We start from the raw sequence: 20650 nt of genomic DNA, 5'->3' as shown, positions 1-20650 counted from the left end.
CATTGCCTTCAGACACACCCTTAAACCCTGCAGCAGGGGAGGGTCCCTGGCTGCTTAATAGTGTTCCATGCCTGCAGCCATTTTTCTGGTCTTGCTCCCTACTCTCAGCTCCTTCCCTGCTCCTGCCTCTTGCTCTGTGTTCCTAGATCCACCCCTGGTTTTCTCCCCCTGGCTCAGAGTTCCAGATTCCTGCTCCTGCACCTGCTCCAGCTAATAATCTGGTTCTGATGCTTGACTACTGATTCCTAGCTCTTGACAATGGTTCACTACCTGGACTTGGTATCTCGGCTCCTGATTTGGGCTCTTGCCACTAGACTTCGTCACCTCTGCTCCACTAGGCCAATCTCCTGCCCTGACCATTAAGTAAGACTGACTACAGCCTGATTCATAACAGTATGTGGCTGTTGGGGTACTCTACCTCAATTTATTCTTTCTTGCTATCTATGGTTCCTTTTCATTAGGAAGCTGGTCTTAGGAAATGAGAATTACTGCTGTTATCTGAGTAGAAGTGATCTTGGCTTGATTTGTCTCCTCCATTGCCTCTGATCCTAAACGTGTTTCTCTTGTATCCTGAGCTCTTTCTAAAATTTCTCCCTGAGTCCCACAGGAGCTCTAAAAGAGCTGTCTGTTCCTTTAAGGTTAGTTATCTACTTTTCCTCTCAGGTTTCTGAAGGAAAGACATTTTTATTTATTTATATTTTTTTGTCTGCTGCATCAGCTTCTACTTTTCCCAGCTTCTCCCTGAACAGTCTGCTTCTTTCAAACTTGGCAGGTGATAATATTTCTTCAAAGTTGGCTGTCTGCCTTCCAAGGACACAGCAAGAGATATCTACTAGCGACAATACTGGGTGCTATGGTCCTTAAGGGAAGTTACAGGATCCAGTGATTATCTCAGCTACGAAAAATGATGCCAAGAAGTATTTTGGATGATAGATTTTAACTTCCTGTCCTTTGAAACTTCTATATATTTTATTTTGTTACAGGAGCTGGATGGGCAAAGCCAGTGGTGGATGTAAGAAGGAGCTGGATGGGCAAAGCCAGTGGTGAGTAGAGCTAGATGGGAAATGGCTTACCAGACAGATTTCAAGATTGTTCCCACCCTGAATATGGACAAAAAGTCAAACTCGAAATTTTTTAGTGAGTTATAAATAATAAATTATTATTAGTTATTAGTTTTATAATAATAAATTATAAAGTTAGTTATAAATAAATAATATAATAATAAAAAAATCAGTTCAGGTCAATTGAAACATTTCATTTTGATCTTTTTGAAATCTTTGTTTAGAGAATATCAAAATATTTTGTTTTGATAAATTCTGATTTTAAGTGAAGTTGCCTTAAATAGAGTGGATTTATGAGTGAAGAAATTAATTGAAACTAACCCACTCCTGCAAAAAGTTTTGGTTTCAACAAGTTAGCATTTTCCAGAGAAAAAACATTTTGCTGAAAAATTCCCAACCAGCTCTACAGTGGACTCCAGCCCAAAATTTCTCCTAAGGGGCCCCTCTAACTTCCCATGTGTTTCTTCTTTTGGGAGAATATCTTGCTGTGCAAGAATAATCATGACTTTTGTCAGGGATGAAGCTGCATTCACTTTTTGGGATAGAGAGGGACTTCACTCCATTTTCTAAGACTTATCTGAACTATCAAATAGTGATCTTATTTTTACTGGGATTTTCCCTCAATGTGTGTTTTACAGAACTCAGATCTCTTTCTTGGGGAAAAAAACATTAGATGTTGATTTTATTTTCTATCTTCAGCTTTTCCTCACAAATATCCAGGCTGGTTATCACTCTTGAATATGGAGTTGAATGATTCTACTGAGGCAGACTTTTCATTTACAATAGCCAATAATTACAGATTCAGAATTTCAGAGTTCTCCTTCCTTCCTTGAGGAACTTCTCTGCCTTCAAGATCCATGTGCAGGAGGAAACACGTGCATGAGGCTATCCTCCTTCAGCCATCCTTACCTCTACCCTCCATGGGATTGGGATGCATGTTGGGGAAAGGGCAGCAGAAGAATGGATTTCGGGGGGATTCCCACTCAGAACACCAGTACAACTGGGAGACATGCATAGCCTCCTCCCTCTGGCTCCATAGTACTAACATGTAAAAGATAATACAGCCTGCCTCTGCTTGTTCCATGAAGCCTCCTTACTGATGGGGCTCCTCCTTTAGGTGAATTTCTGGGGCAACTGCAGTTACAGCAGTGTTCTGAAGGAGTGGGCCACTGTGGGGAGAAGGTCTCATTGAATGCTCAGGTGGATCTCCTAGGAATCCCCAAAGTTTGTGAGCGGGTCTGTAGCCCATAGAGCACTCACCGCTGTGGTGCCTCCTGCTGGTTGTCCAAGAATTAACTCAATTCCAGCACTTGGAGTGCCTCCTCCTGGCCAGTGTCTCTCCTGCCTCAGGCCCTGTGTCCATCCCAGACCCCAGTGCCCCTTTCCTTGGGGTGCTGCCTACACCAGTACCCCCACACTCTGGGTCTCCCCTTCCAGGGGAACTCCAAACCCCTATATCCACCTTGCCTCAGTGGCTACTGCCAGTCATCATCTAGCCCCCTTTCTCTGAGGCAGACTAAAGTTTGTAATGGCCACTCATCACCAGCAAGGGGGTTGGACTTGCTGCCCTTCTTGGCCCAGCTGTCTCCCTGCAGCCCCAGTACCTCCTTTGGCCTTCAGCAAGGCCTCAGCCTGGGGACTCACCAGGCCAGAGCTCTGCTCTGCTCCCAGGCAGCTACATACTCCCCACTCCAAGGCTGGAGTGAGACTTACCCAACTACTCCCTAGAAGCCCTTCTTATACTGGCCCAGCTAGGCCCTGATTGGCTGCCTCAAGCCTTGGCTGCTGGTGGGTGCAGAGCACCCACTAATTTTTCCCCTTAAGTACCTGCCTGAACCAGGGCCTACATCAGGAGCAAAGAAGTCAGAGAAGTGACCAGCACAAAATCAGTAAAAGGGATATCAGAATAAAGTTAAGCATGTGCTTAAGTGCTCTGCTGAATCACAGCCTGATTATTCAGCACCTTGCAGGATCAAGCCTCTAGCATACCACAGTGTTTAATGGGAATATTACTCTTAAACTTTCTTTAAAATTACAGTTTAGTTGTAGTCTGAAAGGTAACTTTGGAAAAAAGTCATTATGGGAGGTTCCATCTTTATTGTCTCTGTGGCTTCCAGAAAGAATCTGCTTGGTTTATAGGTGGAAATCTGTTTTCTTTTACTAACTGAGACTCCTGAAAATCCAACATGAATGTCAAACTGGACTCTTTCTAGTTCATGCATCTGCAACAATACAGATTTTGCATTTGGAACTCAGTAAATAATTCTGTTCCTTCTGCATGAGCCAGAATAAAACCCCGTTCCCTTTTCCATAGCTATATTGGCTCTGCAGTGCCGAAAAGAGTGAAAACTTATTTTAGGCAGTAAAGTAAATAGATATGACTCAGAATACATTCAAGGGACAGCTCTATTAAGTAAGATGGTACCATTTTTATGTAGTTACTTTTGAAAGCAAAACAACCATATGTTAAGCTTTCTGACATTTACTCTTTCTACTTGGTGAGAATTTAAGAAATGTGACTAGGTCAAATCCCAAAGTAGTTGTGTGCTATAATTTTCAAGTAGTACATTAGAGACAAAGGTGTTGTTTTAAGTAAGGAAGAAAGTTATCAGGTGAATTTTTAGTGTGTGTGGGATCTTCCCGATTTCTTCTATGCTTACCAAGCAGATGTCTATGTCACTGTGCTGTTTACTTCTCAGTAATTAAAAACTTTAGTGTACATAGGGAGTAACTTATCTCTTAAAGACCCATGAATCCTTTTTGAATAACCTTTGTTATCATTTTTTTTGAAGTTCTAATCTATTAAGATTATTATTGCTCCCAGGAAACCATAGTGAACTTTGACAATCCTACAAATATTTTTTTCCATCCATTTATTTTACTGTTCAGTAATTTTTAGATATTATTTTTCAAATTCATAATTCCAGAAAATGTTGCCATATCTTTTTTCTTAAAAATAACATGTTCACTGAATGTTAAGCCTATCAGATATCATAGTTTTAGCAAAACTATATCTAGCAGACAGCAAAAGCTTGTCTGGATAGGTGTATAAGTTTGTCCTTGTTTATTTCTTTCATTTCACTAGGTACAATAGTACTTCTTATGCAATAGACCAGTGCTTTGTATGTATTCTGAGTCATATTTAGTCAGTAAAGTAAGTAGATAAGTTTTCACTCTTGTCAGAACTTGAGAGCCAGTATAGCTAAGAGAGAGGGATCTGGATTTTTAAAGGCATGTGTGGATCAGTACAATCTGATGGAACAATGAGGTGACCTTAAGATCATCAAGACACAACAATGGATCTTGACTGAGCATTATCAATTCTGTGCTCTGCAATCCAGTCCCAAATATGAAAATACACAAAATGCATTCTGTATCCTAGTTTGTTTTGGTACTTTAATATTTAACACTTCATGAAAGGTTGTATGTATGTTTGTAAAATTAGATTTAAAATGTTTTAGACATACCACTTGTGATTCTCAAAACAAAACAGAAGCTAGTTACAATACTGTTTCTAAACATATGTTAAAGTTGAGAATGTGACAGTGTGTTATTCACCTTTTAAAGTTAATATAAGGATGTCTGGAATATTATCAACAATACCCAGACCTATTCTAAATAAAAAAAATGATTTTCATAGTCTCTCTTAGCCAATTAAACGACTGCCATTTAGGAGCCAATTTAAGTCTGTTAAGTACAATCCTTTATGTACTTTCCTGCTTTAAGTAAAAGACCGCTTCCAGCACCAGGAGTATCTGATTCTTACAGCATCCATGACACTTGTAAGCAGTCAGTGGTCAGAACACCACTACATATCCTTCAAATGATATGGACCAGTGAAGCTGGAAGGTATCTTCACTGAACCAAACAGCCTGGTATCTCAGCAATCCACCAGGACATGAGCCCCAGCATGCCCCAGGGTTGTGTGTGGAATCTAGACTGAAACAGGTAGTGGATTTTGCATTTTGAAAGTCAACTGTTCTGAATGTTGAAATCTAAGGATATTTACCAGAAATAATTTTTGCTACAAGTGTTTGTATTCTTTTTTTATTCCAATATTTACCAATGGGAATCATTTAGATACTTTGGTGATGGGTGCAAAAAATCCCTAAAACAGACAAACAGAGATAATAAAAGAAGGCACTTGTAGTATTTCTAAAGCTAAATCATTTGGGTACATACTAAAATTAGATTTTCAAAAAATAGTCTGCATTAACAGTAAAATATCATGTCATTTAAAATCTTAATATTATAACACTCTTTCCTATGAATACCAGGTATTAATAATAGCCCACTTAATATTAATAATAGTTAAAATGCAGAGCAAAATCTTCTAAACATGCTTTGATTTTTGTAATACTGTGTCACCGTATTTGCTTTATATCATTCAATTTTTTGAACAAAATGAAGTATACATGTAAGGGAAGAAAAATTAAACCCCTCAAATATCCTTTTAATTTAGTTTCTATTTACTAACTACTCATTAAACTATATGGAATGCTTTCACCTCCTGACACTAACCTCACATTGTCAGTCTTTTACATCACGATTCATTACCTCATTAACATGAAAATAACTGAGATGTCATAGATATAAACATTATGAAGTCACAAGTTTTGATGCATAATATGGAATTTATCTGAACATCAATAATATCAGAACAAGTATAACTGCAATTCTTCTTACAAAAATCAATTAATGGGATTTAAATATATGTATTATAGTTTAAAATGTATTGTACTGAAGATGCATCCCCTTCTTTAAAGAGACAGAATTGGGGGGAAATGGCCTATAATAATTACAAGAAGTTCTCAAGTTATGAATCTTTACATGCACAGTCAAATCTAACGTTTACACTTTAAGGCTATGGATTAGGCGTGATATCTTATGGAGTTGTGGTGATTACCACAATAGAAAGATGGGAAGCTGACAAGATACTAACTCCTAATGCAAACAGCCCTGGGAGCTCATAATAGGATTTAAAACCGATGCTAGTAAATCATGGCTGTTTGCCCATACAGTCTTCTTCCCACATTATATTTTAAGAGGCAGCTACTAAATCATAATCCTGTTTGCAATACACACCTCTAAAAATAGTTTTGTAAATCCCAAACTATACGGTGTTGTAGTGTCTGGAAAACAGCATAGTATCTTTTCCACTTTGCTGTATTTCCAACCACCCAGTACTGACAGTGGTATGCAGTGAGAAATTACCCCTCCCTCTCTTTACCCTAGTCAGTTTCCCGTCAGACGTGTCCTAGCTTCATAAATGAATGGAGAGATTTTAAAAGACAGAAGCATTTTGCTCTCAGATATTAGACAGATCAGCATCAACTTCGGCATCAAAGCAACTTCTCTGATCACTGAGAAAAGGGGAGGGAACAAAACAAAGTTTGTTTGGCAGGGCTGGGGGAAAAGGGTAGCACCGCAATCGTTCATGTCCATCTTTGTCTGGTTTGTACTAAACAAGATGACACTGAAGACATGTGACACTTCATTAATCAAAAGTCCTTTTCCGGAGTCGAAGGTAGGTTAAAATATTACAAAGAGGTACAGCTAGCTAGGGCTATAGCAAAACCTTCTAGAAACGTTAGTTGCACAGCACAATCACTCCATATCAAACTGACCGCACAGATCATAACTAATGGGTCAACAACACTACCCACGTTTTTGTTCCTTTCGGGTGTAACACACTTGGCATTTTTCTAATGCGCTTGTGGGTTTTATATCCGATACCTGTGGCTGTGTCTGCCCCCCGCCCCCAGCTCAGTGTGTGGGTGTGCTAGAGGGGGCTCCCTCCTCCCCGCTGCATGCCCCTCACCCCACCTCACCCCACCTCTCTTCCTTTGTTGGATCTTTTCAGGTTGAACTCAACTTTTACCCCTCCAGGCATTTACTGAAAACCACTAAGTTCGTGGCTGAAACACCCCCTCCCACCTGCCAGCCACTGTCCTCCATTCAGCTTCCCCAGCTCCCCCTTCCTTACCTGCTGGCCAGGCTCTGCCTGCAGTGCTGCCTGAAGGGCATCAGGTGGTAGTTCATGGCGTCCAGCAGCAGCTTCTGGCAGACGGGATCGGTGCGCATGAAATCCACGGACTGGACCCGCTCCACCAGCTCCGGGGCCGGAATGAGGGCGAAACGGAGCCGCTTCATGAGGTCCGGGGCGTATTGCATGCGGGTCTCCCGGTCGTGCTCCAGCCAGAGCACGGACATTTGGAAGAGCGCCAGCTCCGATTCCACAGGGGGAGGCAGCGAGTCGAGCAGGGCGCGCATCTCCTCGAAGTTGAGCAGCAGCACGTCCTCCACCAGGTACTTGTTGGCCAGCTTCTTGGTCTCCTCCAGGCCGTGCAGGGCGGCGATCTTGCACACCTGCTTGTAGTTCTGCACCGAGATCTGGTCGTTGAGGAACTGCACGCACAGCTTGGTGACCTGCGGGATGTGCAGGATCTTGCTGACCGACAGCACCTCCTCCACCGTGTCGAGGGACAGGGTCACGTTGGCCGTGTACAGGTACTCCAGCACCAGGCGCAGCCCGATGGACGAGCAGCCTTGCAACACCAGGTTGTTGATGGCTCTGGGACTGGCCAGCAGCTTGTCCTCGGGGGAGGAAGAAGGGGTGCCCGGCTCCTCCTGCTGCTGCTCCTTGGGGGGTGCCCCCAGGCCCAGCCCGTCCTGTGCGCCCGGCCCCAGCGCCAGGGGTTGGGGGTGGCCGCCACCGCCGCTGCTGGAGAAGAGGGATCGGAAGTACTGGGAGCAGGAGGCCAGCACGGCCTTGTGGCAGTGGAACTGCTGGCCCTGGGCCGTCAGGGTCACGTCGCAGAAGAGCTGCTTCCTCCACAGCAGGTTGAGGCCATGCAGCAGGTTGTCGCTGTGGCTGGGGTCGAAGGTGGAGGTCCTGTCCCCGGATCTGGACATGGCGAGCAGCCTCAACGCACCTGCCTTTAAACCCTCCTCCAAGCTGGGCAAAGGGGGCAGGGGAAGGGAAGGGGACAACAATAAACACAGAGCTTTACAGCAGGCCTGGAGCACTCATCATTGCTAGATGTGCATGTTTGCAACGCAAGAGCCACTCCACTCAGCCGCCCCCTCCCCAGAGCAAGGGCCCTAAAGCCATGCACAGCAGCAGCAAGCTGGCGCGGGGTGCATCTGGGAGCTGGAGCCTGCACAAGCTCCTGGGGCCGGTGCCTGGCGCGGGGGCTTTGTCCTCCATGCGCAGGGCTCGTGTAACTAGGGAGCAGAGGGAAGCAGAAGGGCAGGGAGGCGCGCGGCTTGGGGACCCCCCCCACCCCCGCGCCACACACACAGTTTGCAAATCGTGCTTGTTTCCAGGGGAGGAGCGAGGAGTTGGGGGCTGTTTTCAAATGTGAAAACTCTGCGATGCCCCGAGAAACTAGCCACGGGCTGGCTGAGAAAAAACCCTTCCCCCCGCGTCAGCCCAGCGCGGCAATACAGCCTCGGCGGCCCCCTGCCCAGCCTGTTGCTCTCCCTCCCTCCTGCTGCTCGCGGCTCTATAGCGCCGGGCTCCGCTTAGCCCCGCTGCAGCCCGCGCGCGCGCGCGTGTCTGTGGCCCGGGGGCCGGCGCTGCCCCGCGCTCCCGCCGCTCCACTTGCGCGGCTTGGCGCGAGTTGGCAGCCCGGCGCTGGGCAGGCGGAGGAGGATTGGCGGGGGCGGGGGGAGCCTGGGCTTGTCCTGCCCTCCGGTTTCTTCGCCTCTGGGCAGGAGGCGCCGCCGCTTTTTAACTCCGCGAACTGTGGGAAGTTCAAGTTGGGGGGGAGCCCGGGGGGAGCCGCTGGCATCTGCCCCGCCACTCCCGGAGACACCCCGCTGCGCCGGGAGGCGCCGCCTGGGGCCGGGGCTCAAGCGCCGAGTGGGACCCTGATACGGCACCTTCGCGGGCTGGAGAGACGGGGACCGGGGCTGGCCGCATCCCGCCTCCGCGAGAGCCGAGCCCGCCACTGCTCTTCCCGCTCCTCGGCGGGACCCTCCCGGGCCCGGCTCCTTCCATTGCAGCGCGGCCGCTCACTCCTCACTCTGAAACCTGCTTTCCTTATATTTTCCCCTATTTACTGGGGGGGGAGGAAGAGGTCGCCCGAGCCACTTTCCCTGCCCCGCTCCGGCTGAACACCGCCCCCCCCCTTTGCCTTTCCAGCATGGGTTTAAGAAATCTCCACGAGCCTCTCCCTTTAAGTGGACCCGGTCATTTCTCCCCCGCCCGCCCCCCAACCACACACAAACACACACACACACACACACACTCCTCCTCCTCCTTTTCCCTCCCCTTCTTTCTTCCTCGTTTGCCCATTTCTTGCAATGGGAGTTTATTCTCCAAAGGCGTTTGTTACACAACTCCCCCCCCCCCCCCACTCCCCGCCAGCACACACACAAATACACCCCGCTCCTCCCCACCAACAAACAAACCAGAAGACACAAGAAAATACACACAGACGGCTAGACACAAGGCCAGAAACTTACCTGCTCCACAACCAGCGGCCAAAGTAAAGGTTCACTTAAGCTCCCCCCCAAAAAAATCAATTGTCCTTCCTTTTTAAAGGTTTGATCGCTCCTTCCAAAAAAACCCCAACCTTCTGGTTCCCAACTCGGAGCAGTCACTCTTTACAATTTATTTTGTCGTACATCATTTGATCACCATGAATTAGCAACAGCAAGAAAATGTAGGAGAGGGAGAAGGAGAGAGAGAGAGAAAGAGAGAGAGCGCGCAGAGCTTTCTGCAAGAGAAGAAGAAGAAAAAATGTACGTGTGACAAATTATGCTACCAAGAAACAACACATCATTATCCTTGGGCCTGGGGCTCAGTGAGTCGTAACGAGAGTAATAGGAAATCCACGGTTGGGGAGAGAAACGGTCGTGCATGGCCAGTGGAGAGAGACCATACAGGGGGATGGATGCTGGAGAGACTCGCAAAATTATGGCTCAAGGCTATTGTAAAAATTGTCGAGCGTAAATGACTGCGATTTCAAACATCTTTGGAAGAAAGAAGGGGAAAAAGCTAGCCCCCCCCCCTCCTCTCTGCCTCCCTCCCTCTCTCCCTCTCTCTCTATAAAGAACCGTCAAGTTTTAGTGCGCATTGCTAATTAGTCAATTTCTCTCTGCCTTCACAGGCTGGCGACTTTGCTGCTGAGCTGAAACTGCTAATTTCTGTGACCAGCTTTTTTCTTAGCTGTGATCTGGATGAATGAGTAGCTGTCTCACAGAGATGACAAAAATAAACTCTAATCCCCCCAAAAATTTCCACTACATCTTTCTCATGCATAGATTTATGATCTTCAAGCGCCCTGTGCAATATGCAAACTTTTTTTGTGTGTGTCTGTGTATATACCGTTGTATTCAGGTTGCACTATATTTGTATTCTGCCTTCCCCCTGGCTGGGAAGGAAATAACGTGTGATCTTAATACACAAAATACTCACTTTCTGTCTCCCCCAACGTTGCATTTATGTTATTGGTTTGACAGGTTACATCCTCTGTCCTTGCATGTGTGAAGGGGCTGGGGTTGAGGTAGACAGGAGAGGAGGAAAGTGAGGCTAGTAAATGGTATTAGTGGTAAATCGTTCCCTTTACATTTGTTCCCCTGCACTATTCAAGATTTATGATCTTGTTTGAAGGCATATTTTCTCTATCATTTTGTGTGGTTAGACAACCGTCTCTGAACTTCACTGTCAGCTCTTCAACAGATAAGGGTTCAGAAGTCACATTTTTTTTATTGGAAGATTAGCATATTGTCAGATTTGTCTTTCGGTTTGGAGACTTTGCAATGCAGAAACCTGAATCAAATGGCAGGAAAGCAGCTGCTATTTCACAAACATAACCTTTCAACTTTCTGCCAGATCTGATGCCTTAGGAACGTGCACAGCTCATGGTTTTTTGACTCTTTTGTAGAATTAACAATCGGAGGGAGTTCTCCTTTTGGCATTTTTGCTTTTTTCTTACACCAAGGGGCATTTTGGCAGAGGACCTGTTCTTCACACTTTATCTCATGATATACTGCACCCTCACATTTATAGCTCTGTTCTTCTGTTGTCAAGTCTCCAATTTGGGGGAGAGGGAGCAAGAGGGGGCACAGGAAGGTATGTCCTTGAATGAAATGTACATGAAAGGAGACTGAAGAGCACTTATAGAAAGTTTTAGCTGGTGTGACATCCATAAGCACCACTCTTTCCAGCTAATAACAGGACTCTTATTAAAATAAATGCTAGGGGTGTTTCCTTGAAAGGCAGCCCTCATTGTCTTTCTCCTTAACTTGCAAAAGGATACCAAGCAGGAAGTCAGATTGTTCACGATTTGGAAAGTCTCATCTTGAAATGCTGGAACTGAAAGAAGCCAGACTGTAACTTCTAGGACAGTTCTCACTTTAACTTGCTCTTTTGGTGACCCAAAAGAAAAACAGACTGTGCCATATCTTTTCAGTTTTTTCTTATCAAAAAGCTCCCTCCTTTTAGAGCGAGGATCTCCTTCCTCCTCCCTACAGTGCTATCTTCCCTTATTCACATTAATGTAAGAGTTACAGTAGAAATAAATAATGAAATAGTTAGCATTATAGAAGATGGTATTTGGGTTCACATTATTTTATGCTTCCGCTAACACCATTTTCTTTGTGTCCTTCCTTTAGTGTCTTTTCCTTACACGGTGTCCCAGATTCGGGCTCTTAGCACCCTTGAAAGAAGTATGATTCTTAAGACTCCTCCACTTCAATAGCAGCTACAGTTATCAAGGATGTGAAGTGTCACTAAATTGTGGTAGATGGGAAGAGCAATTTTTATATCATCTTTGTGCTGTTAAACTTTACTGTATTACTGCTGTAATGGCTGTAAATAATCCCAGTAGGGTTTTGTATAGTTCTTCATTAAATGATGTGTCACAAAGATGTCTTTTAAGGTTTTGACTGACCCAGCCAACATCTTTCAGATCTCTATCACTAACACATTGAAATGCTTTGCTCAGTGGAAAACACCATAGTTTGTTGTTTTGTTTTTCACTTTGCTACCCAAACCAATATCAAAATGAAGCTTAATCTTATTTCCATAAATGAGCTTTGGCCACTTACACATTATAAATGTGTACCCTTCTCTCATGCTGTCTGAAGTGGCTCACAAACTGGGTGGATGTTCTGTAATTAGATTTCACCAACCCAATAAACAATGTGAACTCTTAAACCACTATAACAGTATGGAGTCACAGATAGTCCCTTGGGCATTCCAGTCTATCTTGCTACCCAGGCAAGGTGGACTATGTGATAGATGGTCACTTTACACCAAAAACCACAACAATATTCAGGTTACTTCCAGTCCCAAAGGACTGGTCACTTACCTGAGGCCATTTGTGCTCAGATTTCAAACCGAAGAAAAATGCCTGTAGCCAGCCCTGTAATAAACTAACTAAAGATTGATTAACTAGGAAAAATAAATTAGAGGTTTTTTGCAAGGTTAAAACAGGAAACATACATACAAATGAGTTACATCTTAGATTTAAAAAGGTAATATAAGCATCTGCAATAAGCAGCTTTGTATATCCTTTAGGATATATGGCATGGGGATCTCTTGCTTATGTTTAGGAATCTTTGCCCCAGTTTTCTCCTTGTCAAGGATTTTTATTCCCCTCACCTCAGAATCCAAAGTGATGGGATGAGTTCATGTGCAGGCTTCCCCTTCCAAGAGAGAGTGAGTTAACAGTTAGCAATTAACAAGGTCTCCGTCTTTTGATGCTGTACAATGCCTTATTTGCCTTCAGTGGACCATCTTGTATGCAGGACAAGCACTTTCCCTGAATTAATGCTTCTTTTCCTGTTTGGTGAGTTACACAATTAAAGAGGTTTACAATGCAAACATGCAACATAACTTTATACCATGCAATGCAGCTATTGTAAGTAGGATTAATACATGAAGCAGCCTACTAGCAGTCCATAAAATCTAAACATTGAACATATTCCTATAACACGAATATCTATTTTTAACTATACTAGCCCACAGAAAAGCCAGACTGGTTTCCAGCTATGCATTTGTCAGTGTTCAGTGAAGCCAGGGGCCTTGGCATGAACTGGTACCTGGTCTGCCAGCATCATACCTTCAGCAATCAAAGTCTTTGCAAGAGACAAAACTGAGTTAAACCAAATTGGATAAAATTTTTAAAAGTCAAGAGGAATTTAGGCTCCTAAATGGTGTAGGTGTTTTTAAAGTTTTACCCCTCATGTCTATGAAATATAAAGTTATTGTTTGTCTCTTTGGGCAAGACTGCCTCCTCCCATGGAAAATCCTGCAGAAAGTGGCAGAGGGAGGAAACTGATTCTTCTGGGGTTTCTCCTAAACTTTGAACAAGCCAAACTGCTGATGTGTTCCAAAAAGGGGGAGTTCTCCTTACCCACTGGAATGAGCAGGGGAGTAGCCATCCAGAACTTACAGATCTCCTGAGAACATTACAGATTTCAGAGAATTTACTGAAGGTCAAGTTCATCTACATGCAGGCTCTGAGCTTCCACACTAGCTCTTGAGCCCTCTTGCCAACAACTGGGGAGTGCCACGATCCTGCATGGGAGTTGCACAGAATGGAGGGCTCTGCCTCAGGCTGTTATTTTTCAGCAGATTTGCTGCTGGTTGCTGAAGGGAGGTTAATACACGTTGTCCACCAACCTCTGTTCCTCCATTTCACCTCATTCCTCACACATGGGTTCCTGAACCCATGGAGGATTCTCTGACAGTCTTGTGAAAGGGAAGATTGTGCTGCAGAGGCAGCTGAACCCTGCATCACCACCACCAGTTTCCACCAACTGTATGGGAAGAAGGAGATCTTCATAAGCAGTAACATGACAAAATAGGGCCCTGTCTTTAAACTCCCAATTAACAATAAACTCAATAACTGACCAGGGTAAATATTTTCAACACAAATTCAGTTAAAGAGTATGGTTTTTAAAATTCCCTGTAACATGTATGTGTGTAAACTGAATCATACCTCTATATTCAGTTTGTGCTCAGTTTTTTTAATTTTTACATATTTTGTTGCTGTAGTAGACTCATGCCCTGATAGACACCATCATACAGATCAGAAGTCAGCAGGTGCTCTTTGCACAGGATCTTAATAAAGAACAAAGGCAAGTATCAATCTGAAACACCTGTCTGTGAGTTGTAAAAGCTGGTGGTGGTAACTGAATTTTAGCTTACTTCATTGTTCCATGTACAGAATTTGCCTTTGTGCAATTGATCCAGGCTGCTGAGCACTATCAGCAACTTGCATCTCTGCCACTATTACTTTGAAAATGGCAGGACAGACATGACTAGTTGGTAGGACTCAGAAGCATCAACCCCATGTAGATGTGATTTCTCATTATAGGAAACTAAAATTCATCCCCTCCAATCTTAAATAAAGAGACCTTTCAATTCTCAGGGCAGGGATCGTGTCATATCGTATGTTTGGACAGTGCCTAGCACAACAGCATGGAAGACGTGTTCTTGATAATATTACTGCTTATTCTAGATAACTTTATATAATACACCATTTTGTGCATTTTTACACAAGAGTTAAATTGTGATTGTGAAAATATATCTGATATGACACTCCTCATCTGTCTATGTGTAGAGACATTTTTATAGGTCTATACACAGGCAAACCTTGTTAATCCACTTTCAAATAATGGCACCTTAAAAACGTATGGAAGGAAGAAGTGTTGTTCAGCGGTTAGAGCAGGGGACTGGCAGTTCAGATATCTGGATTCTGTTCTTGACACAGACTCGTTGCCTGACCAAAGGTGAATCATTTAGCAGCTCCGTGCTCACTTTGCTCATGTTTAAAAGGGATAATAATACTCTACTGCATTTTACAGGGGTATTATAAGGCTTAGTTAATTAATGTTTGTCAAGTGCTTTGAGATCCTTCAGGAAAAGGTGCTGAACATTATAAATACATATTTAAGTAGCAAAGTATTGTTTTTATAACTGAATATATACAGAGCAAGAATATTGATAACATATTACAAAGAATCATGATATCATCAAGTACTCAGTCTTCTATTTCTGTGTCTCCAAAGCTCAAATTGAAGTCTAGGGGAGCTGTGGGTGCACCAGAAGGACTGGTTCTGACCTTAAAAAGCAGTGAATTGCGCAAAAGTAAACCACAGATTTCCCTCCCACTAGCCTTTAGAGCAAGTCAGACAAAAATTAGTCACTCATGTGAGATTACACTGATCTGCAATCAAGATGGAGCAAATAAAGTATTTTTTAAGTGAATAAAGCTTTTAGAGAACCAATAGATTTTGAAAAACAATTTAGATTTATTGCATCTAAAAGTTGTCATAGTTTTTGGGGCAGAACTCAGAACTGTTAAAGGAAGCAACTAAGCTTGGGGAAATTACAGTCAAAAGGCAAGGTAGGTTAAGCAAGTCCTTTTGTACAGAGCCATGCTGTAACTAAAACCCTCTAACCATTGCTCCTTTACATGTTGTGTACCAGATGACTGGGAGCTCATACACTCAGGTACATAATAGAAGTTTTAGTGATTGCATCTGCACTATGGCCCCATTTCAGGGAAACATGACTGTGCTTAAGTCTCTATTCTGAAAAACATTTAAGTACATGCCTAACTTTAAGCACATTCTTAAGTGCTTTCCTGAATAAGGCTACTTTCCTGAACTAGAACCTGTATGTACATTTACCCAGGACTGATTAAAACTTGCACTGGGTTCATTGCAAAACTGGGGAAGGGATTCTTTAGTGGTATGTGGCAGACAGTCTCTTAAGCGGTTGTCTCAAAGTCCCGTCAGGAATCCAGGGCATATCCCCAGAATATTACAATGTCCTTTCTCAGTTGCTTTATTTCCTGCTGCAACTTCATGGCAGGACAGTGCTTATGATGCATGATGGAGGAGGTGCTTGTAGACCAAGGGTAGGCTCTAGAAGTTGCGGAAACAGCTGGATTGCAGTAGCTGTTCTTGGGGTGAATCTTCCTACTGGAATTGTATTTATTTCTTAGATTTAAAGTGGTTCTCAGTCTATTGATCACACCCCCAAGGGAATGCTAACAGTTATTTGTGAGGGGATTGCATACCTGTTTCCATTCCTTATCTCTCAACCTCCATTGACAATGATTTTCAGAGTCAGATGGCAGGAACACCACAAACAATTGTACCACTTCCCACTGTGCCTCATTTGAATTGGTTGGCCCTCCTCTGAGATCTAGCACAGAGAATTGGTTGACTTCTGATTGACTTTTCAGGATATAAAATAAAATGTAGCAATAACTTTGATCACTAAGATTTTATTCATTAACACAGTGATGGAGGCATAAGTTAAATATAAGCATAAAAAAATAAAAGAAAATGCAAGTTAAGCCTTATACGCTATCCATAATTTCTCATATAATTACATGGTCAGCACACTAATCTGACTGCCTTTCTACAGGGCAGTGTTTAAATACCACAACCTCATTCCACTGGCAGAGGGACGAGCTCTGTTGACTGAGATTATATATCATTACTTTCCCAGCAGTCTTGAAGCACTGTTAGGCTAGGTCTTTACTGCCAATGCTTGCTGAGGTCAACACTATAACCTCACCTGGGAGTTCACCTTGACTAGCTATAGTGAGGTAAAAACTACCTGGACCTTGTCTCCACTAGGATTTTACAGTGAGATTGGTAACTCGAGTTAGCTATTTCACTTCAAAAATGCACCTTTTTGTCAGTGAAGACAGTCTTAGTCAGTGGTGCACTGAATGAGGTGAGAACATGAGTGGAAGGAGAAAAATAAGTCACTTGTCTGTTAAGGTTTTTGTGCCACTCAGAAATGTGGGGGATTAACAAGGAAATTAGCTTTTTTTGGTCCTGGTGGAGCATTCCACTTTAGGTAGAATGTTCTATCTTAAAAAAAATTAGATAGAAAAACAAAATTGCAGGGGGGACTGGATGTTTTGTGTGATTGATGGTGGACACAGAGCCTTTCAAGCTAGGTGGCTGGTTCAAATCTGGCCCAAGTCAGTAGAGACTAAAAGCAATTACAGCCTGATAGCTGACAGGGGCCTATGTGAGATGAATTGGTTGTCTAAGTCCAGTTTCTAGTTCATGTAACAGAGAAAACTATCACATTTGGCATTAATTGACATCCTGCTGGAGTATAAATACAGAGCCCAAGGTCTGATTTGGCATGGAGATTCTACTACTCTCTCATCTTTAGAAGGTGTCCTGCCAGATCTTTCCAATGGTTCCTCACAGGATTCAGTGGGGAGTGGAGAGTATTTTATACAGCTCTGCTTGTGTTATACCACTGGATACACTTTGGTCTTATGCATTGCCAGCAATCTGGCATCATTCATAAGCAGTGAATTCAACTAAGAATGAGAACAAAAGCAAACAAAAAAGTAAGTATTTTAGAATGTAAATTCTAAAAAGCATAGATGTATAATAAAATGATACATGCTGTCAGGGCTCTCGCTAATAGTATCAGAGTGTCATCTCATTTTTGATTTGGCTGCCAGAACCACTCAGGTGCGCTTGGTGCAGATTTTCTGACCCACACCACCTATGAGACAATATTCTTGTTCCACAAGATCTTCCCTGATGGCATGTGTTTATTTACCTATAACAATAAGTAAAACTTCCAAATGCCTTGGGGCTGAGAACTGACACTGGACAAAATGAATTGACTTGTAACTTCAGCCACATATGGCTAACTGAGAGACAACTGCTAATTTCACTGGTAGTGTCCAGGTTACAACCCTATTGACTTACATGGAGTTGTGCCCACTCCCAGCAGCTATGAATCTAGCCAATCATATTTTACTGACAGTATAATGGAGAGATAAGAAGAATGAAGAACAGCCCTTTGCTAGGGAATTTCATTTTCTAAATTAGACATATTTTAGTTATAGGAGCCTGTAAAAGTGCTTAAAATGATAAAATGTAAGGCTTTCTGACCTCCTTTATCTTAAGAACAGCTACAAGGATTTACAATGAATATGATTAAAAGCAAATGTATATATTGCAGCTGGTTTCAGATTTTGGTTTCAGACCTGAATGGATTTTAACTGCTGAGCGACAAACCCTTGAAAATGGAATTAATAATGGAAATTCAGGCATGTTTTTAACTTAAGAGGTGTTGCTATAACACGTAGGGCTCTATACTGCCCTAGGTCTACTCACAGATCTCCTAGTGACAGTTATAGGCTAAAGATACAGCAGTGACCCAAGTTGGAAGTTACAGTTCAACATATCGTAAGATTTCATGCAGTAGCTCCATGAACTAAAATGAATTTACCACATGGAATCTCACAACATATTGTGCGGTAACTCAGAAAATAACTTGGCTCACCACTGCATATATATATATATATATATATATAAATAAAATATGCATTAACAGCATTTATAGACCCCGATCTATTAAGTCATTTTCCTACAATACCTTCAGACCTTTGGTATGAAGCAGAAAAAAAAAACATTAAAGCTATGGTTTGCCAGACAATTACTTTGTCAAATCTCAAGAAATTGCATAATAAATTGTATACATGCATCAAACATGAATAGCAGAGGGGTATAACAAGCTGTATTTCCAGTCCACTTGTTCTTTCATCTAAACAGTAGCTTTTGTTTTGAAGAGCAAACCCATACTCTTTTCAAAGCCATGCATAAAATGTGCATATACATTTATCTATTAAACTAAGTAGAAATAATTGAAACACTTAACATGCACAGTAATAAGGAAACGCACGAACAACTTCATTATTAATGTCTATTGATTATTTATGTTTTCAAATAGGCAAATGTAGCTACTAATATTTTATCATGTTAGTCTATATGTTCATTTTGGCTTTACCTGTTTATTGGCAAATTTACTATACACATTATGAGGTGTTTTTATTGCTGTACACTCATTTGCTATGTGCATAGCTGAGGTCAGTTTACGAACTGACTAGTGTTTACTCAATTTGATTACTATGTAGCACTGCTGAGACTATTCCCCCTTTGGAAAATTAACTGTACAAGGAAGCCCAGTAAATCTTTACTTAAAAATTCCAAACTTTAGATTGATTTCAGCAGTGGGTCTATATTGATCTAAAAAGCTTTGCGTTCCTAACTAAAAACTAATCTTTATTTCACCCTTTAGTGACTGCAGCCATAAATATGTTCACTCGTACTGGAGTTTAGTGGATTAATGGTTATTGGAGATTGTGGCTTCCAACTGAGGTTGGTAAACCTTAACCTTTGGAGGACAACATGAAGGCATTTACCCCATGTCATCTATAATAGCTAGGTCCATTTTTGACAGTTACCCAAGTGTTAAAGAGGAGACCGAGCAGGAGATAGGAAATAGAGTGCCAGCAGCTCACTTTAGCTATTAATCACTTATTAGGCGGACTACTGTATCTGACTTTCTGATGCAAAAGCATTGAAATGAATCAGTTTCTTTCATGATATCATGTAGGAATTTTCAATTTTTTTGAGCACAATATCTTGTAGCCAAATTAGTTAGGTCTTAAAATTAAGACACAATGAATGTATCTTTTTTCCCCCCTCATATTTTCATACTAATTGTGAGAGATGCTTTATGCGAATTAATGCAGCTTCTCTCAATGTGCCTGATAGACGATTTTTGAAGGCAGCTTGCAGGGAGCTTTACATTATAGTCAACTACAATAAGTTATCACTGAAAACAGAATTATATCAATTGTTACAAAAACATTAATTGCATTAAAGCTTTAAAGTAAGGCTTATTCCTCAACATCATTTTCAGAAATGGATGTCAATGAGAATGTGTTTAAGCTATGAAGGATCTGGTCCTGCAAACCCGCATTCAAACAGCTTATTCTTACTCAAGAAAGAAATTCAATTGAAATCATGTGAGCAGCAATTATTCCTATGAGTAAGATTTGCTAGGTCAGGACCTAACTTTTCATTAAATGTAACAGTGATAATTGAAAATGTAAAATGTTTGTTCACAACCAAGAAAGAAGGTTTCTGTAGAATATGGAACACACAATATGGTAGATATCCATGGCAAAGGTAATGGGCACAATTCAATATTCCTTGTTAAAAAAAATCCATTGACTTCAATGGGAGATTTTCTTGTGAAAGTAGTACTGAACTTGGGCCAAATTCAGTGCAGTATTTAATTTTAATTTAAGTTTTGTGATCTTACAACTCTTACTCCTGCAAGTATTCCCATTTGACTTCAATGGGACTACTCTTGCGAGAAAAAGTTTGCAAACTGGATCCTTAGTTTAGATAGGAGTCTTAGATCAGGTCTACCAGGGTAAATCAATCTAAATTACGCTACTTCAGCTACATAAATAATGTACCTGAAGTCAATGTAGCTAGATCCACTTCCCAGAGTGTCTACCTTACTCTTCTCAGGGACATGGAGAACAGAAATTGATGGGAGAGTGCTCTTCCATCGACTTAGCATGTCTTCACCAGACCCGCTAAATTGATGCCACTGCATTGATTGCAGCAGCCCCGATTTAGCTCCCTAGTGAAGATGTGCCCCTAGTTTAATGTCATTCTTCTTGTCTTTGTCAGTTCTTTTATTTTTGTAAATCATATTCCTGGGAAGGGAGATTGCTTGTGTAATACTGAAGAATTGCAGTTATTGGCAGCTG

The 20650-nt window shown here is 42.3% G+C and overlaps 1 protein-coding gene across 1 annotated transcript in view; it reads right to left on the bottom strand.

Moving 5' to 3' along the window:
* Window positions 1-7976, bottom strand: part of KLHL14 (kelch like family member 14) — a 73532-nt gene extending 65556 nt beyond the window's left edge. The window contains exon 1 of the mRNA XM_077809024.1: window positions 7048-7976. Coding sequence (XP_077665150.1) covers window positions 7048-7976 — 929 coding nt within the window. The remainder of the gene's footprint in view (window positions 1-7047) is intronic.
* Window positions 7977-20650: the final 12674 nt, after the last annotated feature.

The sequence above is a fragment of the Eretmochelys imbricata genome, chromosome 2 (genome assembly GCF_965152235.1).
Source record: "Eretmochelys imbricata isolate rEreImb1 chromosome 2, rEreImb1.hap1, whole genome shotgun sequence".
NCBI lineage: Eukaryota > Metazoa > Chordata > Testudines > Cheloniidae > Eretmochelys > Eretmochelys imbricata.
The sequence above is the reverse complement of the archived record's forward strand: the minus strand, read 5'-3'. Positions and strand labels throughout refer to the sequence as shown.